This window comes from Scardinius erythrophthalmus (assembly GCF_964197995.2).
Source record: "Scardinius erythrophthalmus genome assembly, chromosome: 2".
Taxonomy (NCBI): Eukaryota; Metazoa; Chordata; class Actinopteri; order Cypriniformes; family Leuciscidae; genus Scardinius; species Scardinius erythrophthalmus.
In genome coordinates this window covers 12,136,178-12,158,235 of record NC_138222.1, presented here as the reverse complement: position 1 = coordinate 12,158,235, position 22,058 = coordinate 12,136,178, and the positions used below count along the sequence as shown (strand labels likewise).

General features: G+C 36.0%; 1 protein-coding gene across 1 annotated transcript in view; it reads right to left on the bottom strand.

Moving 5' to 3' along the window:
* The window catches only part of LOC308687291 (adhesion G protein-coupled receptor L3), a gene marked incomplete at its 5' end in the record, with an annotated part of 274,566 nt that overhangs the window by 111,928 nt on the left and 140,580 nt on the right, over window positions 1–22,058 (bottom strand). Inside the window, one exon of the mRNA XM_081359704.1 lies at window positions 6,923–7,723. Coding sequence (XP_081215830.1) covers window positions 6,923–7,723 — 801 coding nt within the window. The remainder of the gene's footprint in view (window positions 1–6,922; window positions 7,724–22,058) is intronic.

The following is a 22,058-nucleotide window of genomic DNA, read 5'->3' as shown; positions in this document are numbered from 1 at the left end:
ATTTCATGACCCTGTGCTGACTCTTCGCTGATTTTGGATATTTCAGGTAATTCAATTATTTGATGCTGAATTTGGAAAAATCAGTGTGATTTTGTTATCTGATGCTAATTTTGGAAATTCTTATTGTTCATGTTATCTGATAAAGATTTTGGAGTGTTCATGCTAATTATTTTATCCTATGATTTTTTTTTTTTTTTTTTTAAGATTCCATGCTGATTCTGCAATATGAAGTTGAGTTCAGAGATTCAATGCTGTTAACTGATGCTTATATTGAATATTCCACATTGATTAGGCTATATAATAGAGAAGTTGTTGTTGTCTGATGGTATTGGAAGATTCCAGATTATATTCCAGTTTTGTCATTTGAGGTGTCAAATGACATTTGTCAGTTTTGGTAAATGATTTTGCATTCTAAAGCCGACTTCCGGATCTGATGATGATTGCATAATTAGACACTGATTTCATGACTCTGTGCTTACTTTGGTCTCTGATGCTGATTTTGCAGATTCCAAATTAATTATGATATCATGCTAAATTCAGCGTGATTCTGTCTGATGCTCATTTTGAATATTCATAATATTCATGTTATCTGATGCAGATTTTGATGCGCTCATGTGAAGTCTTCTATCTGATGCTGATTCTTCGAGATTCCATGGTGAATCTGTTAATTGATGCTGGATTTGAAAACTGTTTATTCCAACGAATGAGTGAGTGAGTAAGAGGTGGCTAACTGTTACGAATTCGCACGACCACACTCGTTATACAGATTTTTGAAGATTACACAGAAACACACATACACAAACAAAGACATACACAAGGCCACAGGAGCAGGGCAATGAGGACAGATGTTGTAAGCACAGTGTTCATCTCTCTCTTGACTGCCTCTATAGAGGAACTAAAGCTGGAGAGGGAACGCGGGGAGGGGGGTGATAAAGTGCGACACACTTGTGCCCGTGAGCCAGGGGATTTTCAACAGTGAGTAATGGAGCTGTGTGCAGTGATAAAACCAGCCTCCAGCCAAATGCTCCCTGAAACCTAAAACATATAGAGGAGCTAAAGATAAACGTACAATACTGTATGAATTAAATAGGCGAGGCGAGATTCTGTCCAAGTCATATTTCACCCGAAAATCAACAGAATGTCACGGTTCAGGGGCCTCATTTATAACCGTTGCGTACGCACAAAACAAGCCCTGAAAGAGGTGTGCGGCACTTCCGAAGCATAAATTGTGATTTATAAAAACAAATTTGACGGGAAAATTTGCGCACCTGCATGCAAACTCTGACCCATACGTACAAATGTTTTGGAGACGGAGCAGTTTGGCGACACCGATGGTGAGCTGAGGGACTGACGGCAAATAAAGGAAAACCACTTTAAAGATGCTGTAGGACATCTGGGAAAATGCTAACTTTAGCCTGATAGCACTAAAAGTGTACATCCCACCCTCCCTGCAAATCGCCATCAAAAGCCACGCCTCCTGAAAGCATGAACACACACAGCCAAGAAGACCGGAGACAACGTTATTGCAATACATCATGTGTCATCCACCGGTGAGAAACCTTTACAGTACAGTGAGTAACAGTACTACAATACCAAACGCAGGGTTTTTCCTGCATAGAGAATTATGAGGTGGCCGCCTCCGTCAAATTTCGTGCCGCCTCCGGCTCTCGACAAAACTCATGGACAGACAGTCACATGGTCAGATACACGTTTTCCACCGTGACGGTTCTGTTGCAGTTACTGCTTGTGTCCATTCTCAAACCGTATAGGTGCTGCGCGGATCGCGGATAATCCACGGGTCGGACGGGCCAAGTAATAAAAACATTCCATTCCAATTAATCGAGGGTGGATGACAGGTAAATCATTATGATGTGTTGAGTTTAATAAAGACACGGAACTCTCATCACGGTAAAACGCAATGAACGTGCGTCACTCTTTTACTTTCGTTTTCAACTATGTAATTCACTTCAGGGAAAACCAATCAAGGAAAACATATCAGGGCTCGACAATAACGTTTGTCCGGGACCATAGCCTGTCCGGGACATGTGTGTTTTTTTCTTTTTTTGAAGGGAAAAGCGAGAGAGAATTGTACTACTTGCCCAAATGGACAAATGGAAAAGATTAAGAAAAACTTTCTCAGAAATGTATTTTATACTATTTGATTTATTTACTCAAAAACAAGGATAGGCTACTAAATTATTTTTAGCAATGTAATGTGACGGCACATCCGAATCTCATATTTTCCTAATGTCGTTTTCCGTTAAACATGGTATTACGTGGATGAATATGCATATGCAAATGATATGCATATGATGATATGCATAGTAAAACTAGGAGTTGTAAGCTCTATGCACAATCTTTCGCTGACTGGGATTTATGAAAGGAATTTAGCTCAGGTTCTGGCGTACGCACGGTTTTATAAGTCTAAATATTTTTGGCTTTCAGGCGCACAAACACTTTTAGTAGGGATCAGTTTTATAAATGAGACCCCAGGTCTGTATTTCCACTTCTGTTGTCTTTCAGATTTGGGAGTGACTTACTCATTCGGCAGCCAAAGCAACTGATCAGATGATGAGGTTAATCAAGCCTGTTCTCACCTGTTGATGATTTGGTTCCCCTATATATACCTCAGTGTTTGTGTCATTGCCTGTCAGATCGTTGTTCTTGTCTGACCGTGTTGTTTTTCTCATCTAGAATTTATATTTGTTCTTCCCTTCTCTTTGTGATTCGATTCACTCCACGTTGGATGTCCAGTCATTCACTACCTGCATGAATACAGATTGGACTGTCTGACTGATTCTCCCTGCTCAAGTTCATCTGTCATTTGGAAATGTCTTCATCCTCCAGGCCTTTGTGAATTATTTCTCAGTGGACTAAATAACTATTTTATTGCGCTCTGCGTTTGGGTTCTGTCAGTTTACGGGTATGACACAGAAGCTTTTTCAGGACCATTAAGATTTTCTGCATTGTGACATTATTTTTGAAACATTTAAGCACATTTCCCCCAAAATTTTCATAACCACAATGTATTTTTATTATTTTTTTTTTTTTTTAATGATGATACCCATTTGATTCTCATGACTTTGATTCAGTTTTTAACAATAGCTTTCAATATTTCATAAAAAAATAAACATTTATTTATAGGCCCTTTACTAAATGGCACACTTGCTATGTACTTGTGGTCCTGTGATGATTCTAAAGGTGACTTACGGGCAACCTCTTTCTGGCTGCACCAGCATTGGGACTTTTCATTGTTTGTGAGATCTGTTTGTCAGTCTGTGCATTGCTGGTGGAAATGTTTCAGTGACTCTTTCTGAACTTTATCGTGTTTTACTGTTTGAGCAACATGAATGCTTTATAAGTGAGTCATTGAATTGTTTACTCAACCAGTTCCATTTAAAGTTGGTATTAAAAGGAAGCTGTGATAGACTTTTCTTCCTATTGTGACGTATATTCGAGTGAAATGGCTTCTTGAACAAGACAAAATATAGGATAGGATTTGATTTTTTCCATGGGGAAGTGATTGGATGGTTGGGTGGTAGTGGTTTGCTATTGGTTAATCCCATGTCAGTAACTGTGAGGGGAAGTTTTTTTTTTTTTTTTGAAAAAACAGGAATGTTGCTCAGAGATGCAATGTTTGATTTACTTTTTTTACTTTTTGTTTAATGTTGTTCTACAGCAATATTACAATTGCAAGTGTGTTGTTTTGAATATCAGCATTTCTGTGTTGATATTCAGAACAATAACACTGTTGCTTGTATTTTGATTAATTATGTCACTAAGGCTAAAACCTTAAATATCTTATACCTAAAAACCTTATAAAGAAATGCATCTTATAATTCGGTTTCTGGAACATCTTTGCATTTGGGGAACATCTATGCATGCAGTATGTTCACTAGGTCTTGAAACAGTAATAGTGAACAGAAGCACATCAAAAGAGTCACCTTCAGATGAAGGTTTCAAGGTTAATCATGCCACAGAGGTTTTGTGTGTTCAGAGGAGAGAGCGCACACATACGTGCACACACATACACACACACTGCACACACTGCTGCTCTCTCTGCATGTGTAGTTGAGAATGTTCTGAGTGTCTGACTGCTTGTAAGAGCGTCTCATATCACACAATCATTTAATAAGATCAACAACAAGCCTTCCACAGTGAAACACACAACACACAACAGCCAGACACACAACAAAATCTATGCAAGGGTTCGAACGAATGCACTGCAAGCATGTCTGTGTCATTAAACTGAATGTGTTATTATTCAAAAGTTAATAATTTCCACCATGGAATAAAAAATAAAAAAGGTAATTGCAACTTTTGTACAATTATGTGTACAATATAAACTATATGCTGTCTAGTGTCTAATATTATAAAACAACAAGTAGCACATGTACCGGTGTGAAAGTGAAGACAATCTCTTTCTGAAAGCAGTCAGTAAAGAGCAGAAGCTTGAGTGATGACGGTTCATGACAGGCTGAGAGTGTAAATGTGATGTGGCCGCAACAGCTTCCTCACTGTCAAAAACACTTTCATTCAACTGTGTCTGATATTTTGGCATACAGATCAAATGCAACAAGGACATAAAATTCAATGCATGCCCTCCAAACCTCTGCTGTCGTCAGGGAAACATAATTGTGACTTTGGACATGGATTTGTCTGTCACTGAAAATGAAGGCTTTCATTAAGAAAATAATCTTCTTGTTAGAGCTTAGTGGCTAAGAGAATATCACTACTACTATTTCTCACAATAAATGCTGTTCTTTTGATATATATATACATATATCTTACTGACCCCAAACTTCATTTAAAAACTTAATTTGATTTTACAAAACAGTAAAATATTTGTAAAATAAATAAATAAAAAATGTGCGACCTAATGCATCTTCTGCATATTACTGTGCAGAAGTCAATGTGTTTCCCACGGTCTTAGTGAAGATGTTTATGAAAGTTTTCTTTCTTTAAAAAGCTTTTAATTAAATGGCGAAAGGAATCTCACACATTGAGTACCATTCGCTCTATAATTACCACCAGCCCAGGCGACTACATTCTGACATTCAGTAAGAAGCCACGAACTTCCCCTCCACTAACTTCACTAGATGCTTTCCAATTAAAGAGGCCATTCCAAACTTTCTGGTCTAACCAATAACTCAAGCAAACACCATTGAAGCTCATTCTATCTGTGTGCCGCCCGCAGACACTAAACAACTCATCTAACTAAATCAAAGGCAATGTTTCCAACTGCAGCACTAAAATGTCATTAGTGACTGTGCTAGTTTAAAGAAGGAGGGGTGAATCTCATGAAAACATGTCCTATATTTCACCCTAAGAAATAAAGTATCATATTTAGCATTACGGAAATAAATACACGGAAATAATGTTTTGCATTGTGACATTATGCTACATTTAAACTGTATACAGTAAATTCCCAAAAATGTTGATTCTCATTCTCATTTTTGTTCCTATAATTTGTATAGGTAGGCTACATTTTAATTGAAATACAGTATAAATTAAAGCTGCAGTCCATAGTTTTTCCTCTTTGTCGCCATCTCTGTTCGAAATCTGCAATTGCAGCTATTCACGGAATTATCAACTTTACGTGGATTGTGCCTCGGCATGGCGCAGCGCGGATGACTCCAATGTTTTGAGGAGAATGTGTGGCTGTCAGTCACCGCGCCGGTGTGGATACTATAATTCGAAATCAAAGATTCTACTTTTTGGAAGTATGACCAACATAAGAATTTTCACCGGAAAATGTCATCTGAACAAGTAAGTAACATCCACTTTTGTTCTGAGCAACTAAGGGGAAAAAAGCATTGCAGTAAATCGCTTATCATATCACGTCAAACCATGCAACTTATACTTTGTTCTCAAATTGTTAATGTTAACAACATTAGCATTGCGTGACAACATTTAATGCCCTTCCGATATTTATCCTTGTTTTCGCATGGGTTCGGTTGCAGTCTCTTTTTTTATGTAGCCACTCCGAAGTCTTTTGCATTTTACAATGGGTGAATCTCCAGTTGTCACAAGGTGAATGTCGTTTGAACCTTTCTGGGCCCATCATCAAATTGATAAGTTTAATTATATCAAGTCCTGTGAGAATAGGCTATAAATCTCCACCTCCAACATCCTCACACGCAATATAGCCTACTAGCCGAGACACCTTCTTTATGTGTACAGATGTGACGTAATGACGCAAAGACATGCTCGAATTTCCCACGGAAATCCACCAGTACCACTGGAATTAAAAACATTATGATGTACTAAATAAATACTTTACAATTTACTTGATATCTACTCTAGAATTGAACAAATAATGTAAATAATTTTAATGTAAAAATGTTATTCCTTCACATAATATAGTAATGACAAAACAATGTAACAATGCAAAACAATCTTTGTCCTAAAAATAGGCTTAATTTCCTTTAAAGGCCCCATTAATACAGTGATGAGTGCATCACTGCTCTGGCACATTTCCTGTAGAAACAGGAAGTTGGGGCAGAACATATATATATGTATGAAAGGGTTTTATTCCTTTATATACATGGAAGGGTTTCATAACATTTTGTTAACGTTAAAGCTGTGTTGACCATGAATTTGTCAACTTCTAGGAGTACGTTAGCAAGTTGAACATACTGTAATAATTGAACTACAAGCCACAGCACGTAGACAACCCCAGACAGCAACATAGTGTCGGCCCAGATCCGGCCCACATCTGGGCCGTGTGGAATCCATGTGTACCAGATGTGGGCCGGATCTCGGCCGACACCATGTTGCTGTCTGGGACATTGATTCCATAGGGTCTTTCTGGTTATTTTCTTTTAATGTTGCTGTGCAATAAAACATTTTTGCAATTCATTCAGAGAAAAAGAGTTTCAAAATAAATAACAAAAATTCATGCAAACGTTCCAGCTCTTACCTAGCCTGTTGTCCAGTATTCCAAAATCCAGGGAATATTTGACCACGTGGTAGTTATTCCACACATAAAGCAGATTATCTCTGGGATTATAATCCACGGCGGCGATGTACTGGTACGAGTTTGGGAAAAAGATGTCCAGATAGCCATCTTTGCTCAGCTCCGTGTTGTAGATGTAGTCGATTTTATTCCCAGTGGATTCGCTATCGTCGTCTTCATAGACGCTCTTGACCACGTACAAGATTCCACAGATCATGAAAGCGTTGGAAGCGGAGCGTTTGTCGTAGGCCGTATCCCATGTTCCCTCCACCCTAAGCGTGTACGGGTTCAGCTGGCTGATCACAATCCGTCCGTTGTTTTGTTCAGTGGCATAAATCACCCAAAGTCCGTTCTCGTCCACTGCCAAATCGATATCCGACTTGCCGCCCCAACGGTATGGAGACGTATCGTGGTAATTCGCGCTGGCAATGATGGCCTCACCGCTCTTGATGCGAGTGCGCAGATCGAACTTGACGATATTCCGCGTGCGTTCCTTGTTGAAGAACAGCGCGCCGTCGTAGACGACAAACCCGGTGCCGTCCACCCGATGAGGAAGTTTGTAGGTGGTCGTGGGTCGGCCTGCAACAAAGTCCTCTTTGCTGGAGTATTCGGTGAGGGTGTCTGTGCGATACGGCGTCCAGGGCATGTAATAGATCTTATCTGAGGCCTGAAGGGGGTCTTTACACCAAGCTCCCGACTGGTGGTCCGATTCAAACAGATGCTCGCTCTGATAAACGCCACGCAAGAGCCCTGGGCACAAGAAAACTACAAACAAACAGAGAGAGAAAGACAAGTGAGCGTGGGTTTGAAAGCATCGAGCCTCTTCACTTCATGACCATTTTCATTTATCTGTATGGATAAGATGGATAACATCTCACTGCCGTGTACACAATGACATGATACGTTAGAAATGTGTTGTTAAGGAGACACATTTGGGCTGCTTTCAATGATCCATTACATTATATAAAAGGAACCCGATAAACAGATTATGCCAAGTTACGAGAATGACAATCCTTCACAGTTCTTAAACATAAACGCAGCTCTCATAAACCGCTGATACTCTCTTGTATTTCTGCTCGACTAGATTGTGCCATATCACTTTCACTAGGCAATGAATGGTACTCTCACAATGTGACACATTACATCTGCTGCATATTGTATTATTGTATCTTATTCTAGGCAAGAAAGGTTCGTTTAGATATGATGTTGGATGACTGCCTGACTTATGTTAAAATAACAGTTATGGGTTATAGACTTTGAAGAGAGCAGTATCATATTTGTTGCTATTTGAATTTGAATTTGTAACATGATTAGTAACATGCTTTTTAGTTAAATTTAGATTCTGCTAATATATCCCAGGGGTTGATTTTTAGTAAAACAATAAAAATCACACTAAATCGGTCTCGTTATGATTTACCTTTAGTTCAGAGGTGGGTAGTAACGAAGTACATTTACTTTGTTACATTTACTTGAGTATTTTTTGGGGAAATTGTATTTTTAAGAGTAGATTTGAATGTGGGTACTTTTACTTTAACTCGAGTACATTTCTAATGAAAAAACGTTACGTTGGGCGACGTGCCAGATACTGGCAGATCTGTCTAAATCGGTTCGCGAATCAGTTTGAATGATCAGTTCAGTTCCTGCACGCACTGAATCGTCTGAAGAGATTTCAATTCACACTGGACTCAGAGTCGTAACAGGAAGATTTAAGAACATCAAGACCGTTAGATGAAGTGGCCATGGACCTACAGTACAGTCAAGTGAGAGCAGATCTTCAAATGCATCATATTGTTTGTCAGCGATGAAGATCTTTATTAGCTGAACATCTTCGTAAGCTGTCTGTGAATGAATGATTCCACAGGACGATATATACGATTTCATTTCACTCAGCTAATACATTTTACAACCAAACAGATTATTACGCCACGATAGCACTACTAGAAAGTAGGGTTGGGAATCGTAAGAAATTTTCCGGTTCCGGTTCCGATTCCGGTTCCAGTTCCCATTCAATAAAAAATATTAAAACAACTAATAAAAAATAGTAGTAAGGGAAAAATCCACAATCCTTTTTGTGTTTATTTCTTATACTTGTCAAATGAGTTTAACAGACTGAACAAATTCAACATATTGTTAAGCAATTTTTGCAAAAAAAATATTAGTTTTTCTGAAGGAAAATAAAAATTTCTGCATTGTCTAGAATAATTTGGGACCTCTCCTATAGCTTATTGTATCTCCAGCAGTGGAGAATACCCTCTCAGAAGGGGTAGAATATACTTGAATGTAAGATGTGTGTAGAACAGATTATTTTTTAAATCGTTTTGAATGATTGATTCATAAAGACTTGTTTCATTACTGGATAAATCAGCGCTCATCTAGCAGTTAAACAGAACTGCATGCGTCTTGCGGAAGAACATTGTTGCCGGAGCTACTTCTCTCTATTTATGTCTATGACGAGTCACACAGGTACTACTCCGCAGCGGCTGCGATCCGCCAGTCTCAAGTATAGTCCGAGTATAAACGCTTATTGCAGGCTTAACGTAGTAATTCTGGATAAGACAAAAACACGGTTTGAAAAAAAGGCATTCATGATCCACTCGCTCATTGTATAGGTGATTGATGCTACATTTTGTAAATTCTGAACACAAAAAAGTTACGGACTGCGTCTTTATGAATGTTTTGAAGATGTAATCGATACACTCGTTATTTGAAGGCAGCGACTTTCAAAAGGTGATTTACTCTATTTTGGTTGCTACCGTAGACATTAGTTTATACTCGAATTATAAACTTTTATCTCAGTGCTTCTGTGATCATTTGAATATTTGTAACAGAAATATCAATAGCCTAATTACTGTGTGATTGTAAAGCTGTTTCATTTATCATTTTGACAACTGCTCTCTCTGGGTCAACAACAGCGCAAACATTGGAATGTTCAGGGGTGAGGTTTTTTATAATTTAGGAATAAGATCGCGTGGGTATGGAAGCTTGTTTCCGCCACTGAATAAAACATTTTAAAAGATAATTGCGACTTTTTATCTCACAATTGCGAGTTTACATCTCGCAATTCTGACTTTATTTCTCAGAATTGCGAGATATAAAGTCAGAATTGTAAGATATAAAGTCAGAATTGCGTGATATAAAGTCAGAATTCTGAGATATAAAGTCAGAATTGCGAGATATAAAGTCGCAATTGCGTCTTATAAAGTCAGAATTCTGACTTTTTTTCTCGCAATTGCGACTTTATATCACGCAATTCTGACTTTATATCTCAGAATTCTGACTTTATATCACGCAATTCTGACTTTATAACACATAATTGCGAGTTTATATCTCGCAATTCTGACATCTTTTCTCGGAATTGTGAGATATAAAGTCCAATTCTAAGGGGGGAAAAAAAGACAGACTTTTTTTTTTTTTTTTTACAGAATAGTTTATATCTCACAATTCTGACTTTATAACACGCAATTGCGACTTTATATCATGCAATTCTGACTTTATATCTCCCAATTGCGTGATATAAAGTCAGAATTCTGAGATATAAAGTCAGAATTCTGAGATATAAAGTCAGAATTCTGAGATATGAAGTCAGAATTCTGAGATATAAAGTCGCAATTGCGAGAAAAAAAGTCAGAATTCTGACTTTATAAGACGCAATTGCGACTTTATATCTCGCAATTCTGACTTTATATCTCAGAATTCTGACTTTATAACGCTCAATTGTGACTTTAAAACACGCAATTGCGACTTTATTTCACGCAATTCTGACTTTATATCTCGCAATTCTGAGAAATAAAGTCAGAATTGCGAGATGTAAACTCGCAATTGTGAGATAAAAAGTCGCAATTATCTTTTTTTTTTTTGGCGGAAACAAGCTTCCATACGTGGGTGTTTGAATCGAGATCTTTTAAAGATTAATCATGCAGCTCTACTCTCTCTCTCTCTCTCTCTCTCTCGCCCTCTCTGTTGATATCTGACGCAAAACGTATTTTTAGTAGCGCGAGGGCTTTTCAGTGCATTCATTACTATTTTAATAATAATAATGAGGTGAGACGTCGCTATTAAAGGATAAGCTCACAGCACTGAGCACTTCGCCCACACAGCGCACCAGAACCGTTTTCGGAACCGAAACTTAGGAATTTCGCACGGTTCCGGTATTTTTTCAAAAACACTAACGGTTCTGGATAAGAACCGGTTCTCGGTTCCCAACCCTACTAGAAAGTATGACATTACCCGTTTTTTGGACATATACATTAATTTATACATTAAATAAGATACCATTGTTCACAGTTTATGAACACCCGCCATCCTGCGGTAGTTTGTGTGTATTGTTGCGCAGTGGTGTGCGAACTCGACTTGAAAACGAATGCCTTTTCCTGCCGTAGACACAGTTAACCAGTTTAAACATGCTTGCAGAAATATACATTTGATTATATTTTGGAGAACAGACAGAAGAAGATCCGTCGATGTACTTTTGTTTGTTTTTTTGTGTTCAGATGTTAAAGGTATAGCGGAGGATTTTCTTTTTCCGGGTGGATCATCAAGACTATTGGTCCTCCTAAGTGTCAATCATTCTGGTGATATGTTTACATAAGGCCGACGTACGTGCTCGTGCACACGATTCACACGATGGCGTGCGCTCAAAACACAGGTTGGGCTTCCCACTGATGCCTCAGTCGCAAAGTTTCTACTTGACAGGTAAAGTTTGGCATGCTATTTGGAGAAATCCATTTAAAATCACTGCTAGTAAAAGTTAATGTAAGCTATGATTAGCTCGTGCATGCTCTCTCGTGCACACGTTTAATAGACGTTCCCTCTCGGAAGCAGGTAGAGTATTGCGCATGTGCATTTTTTCAAAAAGTGGAGAGGGCGGTTCTTTTCTAAAATTCGGGAAAATCCTCTGCTATACCTTTAAGTAGCAGTCATGAGCGCGAACACGTTAAGAGTTTTAACTCTTTCTTCTCTGTGTCAATTACATGCCTTTGAATGCAACACTCTGCAGATTCACTTTATTTCGACATTGTCTAACAATCCAAATGTAGTTGTATAAGTTACTATTATACAAACCAAAGGACAGACAATGATTTTCAGGCTAAACAGATGGCAGAAATAAGGCTTGTCTCTTCTGTTTTTGTTGCAAAGATAGCCTATGATAATAATAGTCATTTAAATAAAAAAAATTCTAAATATTATCATTTTATATATATGACGACTTAAGTACCATCTGAATTTTTCTTCTAAAAGAGCATTTTTATCAAGCTTGTATGTTTATGTTGAGTTATTTCACTTAAATGGCAATGAAAAGTACCTATTAATTGTCATTAAAGTGAAATTACTGAACTTAGCTTGATAAAAATGCTTGTTTTAGAAGAAAATTTCAGATGGCACTCAGAGGCTTTTGCATCATGAAGTCTTCATATATATAACTAAATATATAAAAAAAACACCATAAAGATACAATAAATGTGTCAATAAATGTGTCAATAAACAGAAAAATATTCAATTTGAATAGTTATTGGTTAGAGATAATTCCTAATTTATTCCCTAATAAAGCTTTATCTTTTGTTTTCTTTTTTACCAAATTATGCAAGAAGGGTGAGAATATATTTTAAATATAAAATATGAACTAAATTGTGTAAAATGAACCATTGCAATATGTAAAATGTTCTATGAGATGATAATGTATTATAATTATAATGAAATATATATATAACAATTATTTAAAATTGTAATAATATCCCACAATATTTCTGATTTTACTGTATTTCTGATCAAGTAAAGGGAGCCTTGGTGAGCGGATACGACTTATTTCTATATATAATGTAAACTTTAAGTAAGAAATTCAAGTAATGAATGAAAAGCTGCTGTATGAAGACTTGGAATACAGCCTCATATTTACGATATTTTGTTATATTTTATTTAATTAAATTTTTCTGTTATTTTTGAAGCTTGCTACCCTTAGTGACAATACACTGTAAAAAAAAAAAAAAAAAAAGGTTGTTTCAACTAAAATAAATAAGTGTTTGTGCTTCCTTAAAACTTTAAAATAATATCAAATATCCAAGTTGTCACTTAGTACAGATTTAAATTTGACTAAACTTAATAGTTAAGTTGACTTAAATTTTAAGTTGAAACAATTTTTATTTTATTTTTTACAGTGTATTAGAGCTGTGTGATCATTTTTCAGAATTTCTTCTTTTTGTTCCACAGGAAGCAAGAAATTCACAAGGGTTTGAAAATTATTTTCCTTTATAGGTGAACTAGTAAACTTGGGTTACGTTTACATGACAACGATGTACTAAAAAAGGAAACGTTTTTACCATTTTTTTCTTTTAACGTTGTCTAACGAAAACGATCCCCATTCACACAGATCCACGAAAACTATTAAAAGTGATGTATTCTGCATGCCAAACCATAGTATGAGCCTATAGACTAAACACGTAATACGCATGTGCATGACGTTTTTGTAGTTTACACGACAACAATAACGGTATCGTTTTCAAAAACGTACACTTTGAAACCTGTTTTCAAAAGTTTGCATTTTCGGGCCCCCAAAATGCTATTGTCATGTAAATAGACGGCCAAAATGCATAAGCCGTTTTCCGTTTTTAGTTAAAAGCGGTGCCGTGTAAACGGCCCCTTGCTCTTGGAGGTCCACTATCTCGGAGAGTTTAGCTCTAGATCTAATTAAACACAACTGAAGCAGCTAATCAAGGTCTTCAGGGTTACTAGAATCTTCCAGACAGGTTGGCTGTAAACTCTCTCCCTCGTGCAGCAGAATTGTGCACATGCAGAAAGATTGCATTTAAACTTGAAGTTGGCATTTCAAATTTTGATAAATAAGAGCGAGCTCATTAATGACAGCTGGTCAAAGGGGCCAGAGGCCACTGAGACATAATAATGAGCTTATTCTTATTACAATCTGAACGGATTCCATCCCGATGCTAAGATATTATCAATTTGTGTCATCTTGATTTATTGCGTCTGTGCGCACAAAACTAATAATAAGAGTATTTTCTTCCATTTGGGTCTGCTCTAACCAGCCATGCAGCATCAGAACAGAAAGATTGTGTTTCTTTCCAGGGCTTTAGCCCCGGAGAAATTGATTAAACCCAAGACCTGACTGCGGCAATCCATACACTTAACCAGATTAGGTTAGAAATATATAAACTCATTCCAATTAATTTCCTGCGAGGGGTCAAATCTGTTGATACCAAAGACAGTGTAATCTACAGAGACAGCGGTAACTGAGCAGCAGGTTCGGGCCGTGTGCGTCTGTGATTGCATTACTAAATCTATGATATTTACGATAGCAAAAAAGCTCAGAACGGTCAATAAATTAAAGCTAAACTGCGCTCTGCCCACAGATGGAAGCTCTCGCCATGTGTGCGTGTTTCTATGGGCACTTTCATGTCCCAGGGGTTGATTTTTATGAAAACAATAAAAATGACTTGTTAAATGTTTTACCTTTAGTTTTCATTGTTTTACTTCAGATGCCTTTCATGCTGATTTTATTGCTTCACCTTTACTTTCAAAGCTAAACTACGAAAATTTATCATGAAAAAATAATACATGTGTGAGAAAAAAAAGACATAGTAAAGTAAACCATTTCAATATTTATAGCATGAAGATAATTAGTATTTAATTATAATTAAAAACATAATTTCCCTTTATAAAGTTTATATAAAGTTACTTTTTACATTTTTTTATACCAAATAATGCAAGACGAGTGAAAATTTATTTTAAATATATAAGTTTTAAACAAAACATAGAACCAGAGTAATATTTATTGAATGAAAATGATTTGTGAAGATAATTAATTTCTTGTAATAATTTATTCCTTAATAAAGCTTTCCAAATTACTTCTTAATGTTTTTTAAAAAATATATATATATATATATATATACTAAATTGAGTCAAATAAACCTTTTCTTTTCAACATTTATGGTGTGAAAATTATTTGTGTGCAGATAAGTCATAATTAATCATTTTTAATTATTATTATTATTATTATTATGTATTATTATTATTGTTAATTCCCAAATAAAGCTATATCTAAAGTAAGATCTTACCCTTTTTAAACCAAATTATGCAAGAAAAGTGCATATATTCTTAAGTACATTAAATAAACTAGTGAGTTTGGAAAAAGTTTTGTTAAGAAATGTATTTACCAAACGTCCAAAGGGCCAAAATTGGCCATAGTTGAGGAAACCTCATTTTGTTCTTTGTTATTGTGAAAAATAAACCTTCCTTTGCCTCTGCGATTGAGTCCATCAGCTCCACTAGGAAGTCTGAGCATCTCTGAGCGAGAAAATGATACAGCGCTGAATGCTTACACAGGTATTATAAAAGTTAATGAAGTGGGTCGTTCAGCTCTAGCGTCAGCCCCATTATTAGGCTGCTAAAACCTGTATCGTATCTGAAACCTACCACACATACAACACACACAAACCGTGCAGCACTGAAAACACATACACCACTCTCTGATTGTCCATCTAGAGGATTACAGTGATATACAGTGAACGGCTATATCAGAAAACAAGTGCGCTAGTCTGTTTCTTAAACCTGCATTTAAAGTGAAGCCCCACTGTTATCATTATCAACATCACATCACTCTATTGATGCTGATCAGAGCACAGCTACACACAGATTTAAGTTTTTCTAGAAAGTGTTAAAGCGACAGACGCTGCACCAGATGGGCTGCAGGAGCACAAGACCAAGGATTCTGAATGGGTGAAAAAAGGTGAAGAAAAGGTTGTGAAGGAATAGTTATATATTATATTAATTCCTAAAAGAAACAGCCCGTTTGAATTTACTCACTGAAAATAACATATTAAAACCGCAGTGTCTTTTTTAATCAGTGGAACACTAAATGAGATTTTTTTAACAGAATGTTTTTTCTTTCCCCATTGTAATTGTTTTGAGATTGATGTAAAAAAAAAATGACAGTGAGGTAAGATAAAGGAATTAAAAATAAATTCTCTAAAAACAAGTTTTATAATTTTGCTTTAATAAGTTTACCTTGTTTTAATGATGTTTAGATGCATTTGTCTGATTTTTTTTTATGATTTCTACTTATTAGTCTTTTAGGTCTGCCACTACTGCAAAAAAAAAAAAGTATATAATATATATTCATAAATATTTTTGTCATATTTTTCCGGCAAAATATTCCATATCAACTTTTCTTCCCCCACTGCATTTATTGTTTCAGATTTATGAAAACGAGCTTTAGTATATTGTGAAAATGTGCTTAAATAAATGTATCTTTAAATTTATGTATCTATTTAAATTTGTACTTTTTCTAAACAATTTTTTTGTTTTTCAGCTTTGGACTTGCCAGAAACAACAGAGATTGTTGGAACTGCATGGCATATTGAAGTAAACACTGACCCACCATCTAGTTGACTGCCTTTCTGGATGACTAGTCAACTAACAGCGAGTAGTCATACAAGCTCCAATTCACAGTGGCCTTATCAGTAAAGCTTAAAAATGACAAAGAATGACGGCTATACATGTCTTCTGAAGTCATACGACAAGCTTCGAGTGACAAAAATTTACTGGTGAGACTCTTAAACATCAGTCTGTTACTTATGCAAAGCTTCCGTTTGGCTTGTGTACAATAATGTGTATAATTCATATGGACCCCTTGTATGAAGTTTTGTTGTTTTTGGAGCTTGACAACCCTTGCATTTTAGGGGAAAGCACAATATGCATATTCTGCAAAATGTGTTTCACGGAAGAAAAGTCATTTGGGGAGTAAAAGAGGCTTTATTATTTGGTGAACTATTGCTTTTAATATGAATACAGGCTGAGTAGGCTAGAGGAAAACATCAGAGAGAGATGAGGAGGAAGAGAAGAAGAAAGGAAGTGTAGGACAAGAGGAACATACACCATCAACCGAGTTGCTCAGTGTTTTAATGCTCATCTCTGCTGCTCATCTCTCGTCTCCACGTCATGTCAATCTATCCTGAACCTCTGATCTCAGACCAGCTGCCCATTACAGCCCCTGATCTGATGAACTATACAGCACCATTAGCCAACTATGGTCGTTATCAACAGTTCAATGAGTTGGTGTTTCCCGAAACCATAGTTCCAACGAACATTCGCAAACCATTGCAAAGTTGTGTGGTTGGAAAGACAGCTCGCGACTTGTGGTTACAAGCATAGTTTCTTGTTTGCATGAGATGGACTTAATAAATATTTATCTTGAGCAAAATAAGCAAGCTGACATTCAGTATAATCTAATTATTTTATTTAGAATATATACATTATGTCATGTACTGTACGTCTTTTAGTTTGTCAAGAGATTTAAAGCGCCGTGTACGTGTGCGTACATGTTCTACTACGTAAAAAAGAATCTAGGAATAAAGCAAAATATTTGAGAAAAAAAAATGAGAATTAGTCCTCAGATGCCATGTCTGTAATTTATAGCAAAACAATTTGGCATTAATTCGGTTTCAAACGGATTAGTTCAAATAAGTCATTACTCCACCACCTGTGTGACATCACACTGTAAATAATTATATGATCAATAAGTTATGACAACATATGTTTTTAGATTGGCTTTAACTCATCAAAATAAGTTAAGCAATTTTCAACTTTTTTATGTTGTACAAGATTCAACTCATTTATTAAAAGTTAGTTTAATGTCATTTTAGTTGAAATGATTTAAACATCCAAGTTGATTGTACTTAAAAGTTAAAGACAGCAACTTGCGTCAATACGGTCGTGACTAGCTAGTTGATTTATTGAACGTTGCATCATACCACGGTAGTTAAGCAGCGAGTTACGTCGCTGTACGGGAAACGCCACACCCTTGATTGATCGACCTCCAGTGGATCATGTTTCTGATGGCAGGGGAAAACAAAATCAAAAGCTAAATCAAAATAATATGCAACTAATCACATAATCATGCAGTTACGATAATAAATAGTCAAATAACAACTTTTAAAAGGGAGGAGAAAACACTTCCCATTTATTGTGGTGTCAATTTCAAATGTCTTTACTCAAATTTTTTATCAATTTAAAGGTACACTATGCAATTGTTCACCACTAGAGGTCGTTTATTCAAAACAAAGGCGTTACGTAGCTTGATGACGCCTTAATTTTGCAGAATCATGGGAGTTGTTGTCTTCACCTCTACAGCCGGTGGAGAATACGATGGGCAGAAATCCTATTCATGGATGACCAGTACTGTATCAAAGATGTATTAACGTTATGGCGGAATAACGTTATAGCTCGAGAGCAGTGGAGCTTTAATTATGCTGTAGATGCCGCTTCCGCTTCTTCCGGCCATGTGTATGTGGGGTAACACAGCGCTGTTTTATCATATTATATACATTTGAGTGTGATGAAAGTTGTTATAATGCTACTCTGTGCGTTCGCTCGGCGGCTGCAATATGAGACTATGATGCTATATGATATGAGCTAGATCGATATTAGGCATGGTAAATATGGTACTCGCGGTAAATCAAGAAAACGAGATTTAAACAAAAAGACTAATTGTGTTGAGCTGTATAACAACGATTAGTTTTCTGTCGATGAATGTATCAAAACAGCTGCTCACCTCTCTAATACACAATATATTAAATCGTCTTTGGTGTTTCCAGGGTTTCTACAGAATAAAACTGGAAACCGAGAGTAACACTTGTATGATGTCATTGATAGGCGACGCACGGACACGGTACGTCTCCTGGTTAAAACTGCTTATTTCTCTGGATTTAAACATTCATAGAAACATTTGGGATAATGTAAGTACACAAATCAACAAAATATAGAATATTCTTCTAGTGGTTTTTGGATATTTTGAACTAAAAATCTTACATAGTGTGCCTTTAATGTGAATGATATACCAATTTCTTTAAAAAGAAAAAAAGTGTGTGGTTGTGTGTGTAAATAAAAACTATTTTGGTTCATATTCATCTGCCACTTGGTAGAAGCTGGTCAAATTAGACAGATGCCAACATGGATGGGATGTGTGATGTGCTACAAAAATAATCATGACCCAGTGTGTTGTGTGAGATGATTCAACGGCTGCTGAGAACACGAAACGATCAAAATTCAAGAGGCCGTTGGAAACCAAAATGGTCACATTTCCTATTCAGCCTGCCAAGTTAATGTTTTGGAATATTTCATGTGCAGGTCACGGTGATATTAATACGTTTGTTTTTAAGGACTTTTTTTTTTTTTTTTTTTTGAGTGTGTGTGTGTGTGTGTGTGTGTGTGTGTGTGTGTGTGTGTGTGTGTGTGTGTGTGTGTGTGTGTGTGTGTGTGTGAGAGAGAGAGTTATAGCAGTTCTTATGTTCTGTTTCTCATCTGATGGTGTCACCCTGAAGGTTAGCAGCACTATCATCATAATGATGTCATTTAAAATGCTGTCAGCTCATTGGCTGGGTTATTGATTGGGCTTCACTGGATGTTTTAAATGGGAATTAGATTATGAATATCATTACTGTTAAAGTGCTAACGGGGGGTTGCGAGCACTTAGCCGATACACTGATGCTATAAGATCTAATTACCTGGCAGATGAAAAAGGTTCATAATATGTATAGGCCTGAACAGACAAACTCAACGTACACGTGAAGCGTGTTTGAATGCCGAGGCAAATTCAACAACAAATGCTGCCATTTGTCATAAATTCAGGATGAAACTAATAAATATTAATTAAATGTTTTTTAGACATTCTCTGTCTTGCATTATTGCATAATCAGCAAACCTGCATATCAGGGAGTGTGCTTTGATGCGCAATCTTAATGTGATTATGATTAAGGTTTACAAAATGGACATAAAGGTTGCAAGTTGTTTAAACAAATATGTATTGATTGTTCTCTGCTTGTAAACAAAATGTTCATTTCAAACAACATTTCAAAGAACATTTTTCTTGTGTTTTCTCTTTTTTTACCAGATAGGACTTTTTTTTTTTCAATCTTAATCAGTATTTCTATACTGAGTATAAACATTAGTGTTTTGTTGTGCTTGACACCTCACAAATAAGAATTTACTAATAATTTAATAACTAATTTACTACATTTTCAATAGTGTGACAGTAACGCAGCACTTTTCAAAAAATTGAAGCTTTCCAAGTAATAATACTTTTTTCAATGGATATTGCACATTATTGCGATCTGAAGCAATAATGAAACCTCTCTCTCTCTCTCTCTCTCAAGTCACATTGAGAAGTCTGATTCATTTTAATGAGTTCCCTTGGACTGTTCATTTAAATTGCTTTTAAATGGTTTCAAAAACGAGTCATCTCTAGTTTCCCAAGAGGTCCCTTCAAAACATTTTATGATTTTTTTTTAGCTAAATAATTATTTTATGAAATAAACATGCTGATCATTTCTAATTTCTATTCAGTTATGTAAATTAGGGTGTTTGTTTGTTTTATTACTATTTACTATCATTTCAAGTGTTAGCTCATTTGCATGTGTTTGCAAGTTTGATGTCTGCCTAATTGAGTTTGTGCGTGCCTGATAAATGCAGCTTTGAATGTTTTTGTTATTGTACTGTATATAGATACAATGCTACTGCAAGCAAACAAACAAACAAACAAATAAAATAAATAAATAAATAAAATCAAAAATAAATGAATAATAAAATAAATAAAAAATAAATAAACCTCTCCTTTAAAAACACGAACATTAATTCATGGCATCACGTTGCACTCATATTCATCCAATAAAATGCTTTGTAAAATATAAATGTCACATGATGACACAAGGTTTTTTTCTACATTTTCAGCAGCACCAGAAGAAGAGCATTATAACACACATGAACTGAAATGAGGGTGAACACTACGAAAAAAACATGAGCCCACCACAGCACCATCTCCGCCACATACATAACATTTCCTCCAATAACATATAATATTACCAAACACACAGTGTGTTTGACTTTTAAATATCACTGTAACATTGAGCCAGTGTCAAAAATAATCTCTCTAGTAATGAATAAATGTATGATGGTTTACTTGAGAAAATGTTAAACATGTTGCGAGGGAACCAACATACAGATGCTTATATACGGGGTGAAAGAAACACGTCTTTACCTTTCTGTTCCACCTCTATTTTTAGGCATGGAGGAGAAAAAACAGAGACAAAGAGAGAATATCAGAGCAATAAAATAATGATTGGACTTTTTCTTCTTTTCCAGAACAACCTGAGAATAAAAGAAACCATAAGCATCCGTTCTTGTGTTACAATGAAGTCGGGTGCAAACTGTGTGATTTTTGCTTGTCCTTTATGAATGTTGCTTGTCAAATTGTGTGCCATCAGACTGTCAGACTCTATGATACACATCTTTGTCACGATTGACAGTGTCAGACTCAAGCAAGATTCCCAAAGTTTGCCTCAGATTTGTCTCAGAATTCATATTTCGTGCACCCGACTAAACACAAGAAATAAAACATATTTGAGTACCAGCAAACCATTCAGCAGAGTCCTGTGGGGAAACAGAAAAACTCAAATTATAGAGTGTGTGTGTGTGTGTGTGTGTGTGTGTGTGTGTGTGTGTGTGTGTGTGTGTGTGTGTGTGTGTGTGTGTGTGTGTGTGTGTGTGTGTGTGTGTGTGTGTGTGTGTGTGTGTGTGTGTGCGTGTCTCTAAGGAAGGAGTACTGTATGAATAAAACAGTGAGTTATGAAAGAGAATTCAGCATTGAAATCAAACAGTGAGACACACGCTGACATGTCATATCATTAATCACATAAATCTGTTTATGAAACAACATTCATACAGTAATTTGTTAATGTGTATGTGAGGCTTACTTAACTAAAGTTTAAGGACAAACAATAGCTTGGAAGTAAGAGAAATCTCACAAAACCTCTGTTATGAACCTCTGTTTCTATTTCAAATAAAAGCTTATCATTTAAACCTTCTGTTCATCAAAGAATCCTGAATGTATCAGTATCAGTTTTCCAGAAATGTTTGTTGAGAAGCAATTAGGATGATATAAGGATGATTTCTGAAGGATCATGTGAAAATTCAGTATGTATCACAGGGAAAAAATTAATTTTACAATATATTCAAATATAAAACAGTTATTTTAAATTGTAATTATACAAAATACAGTTAATATACAAATAACATAACATTATAAAAAATAAAAATA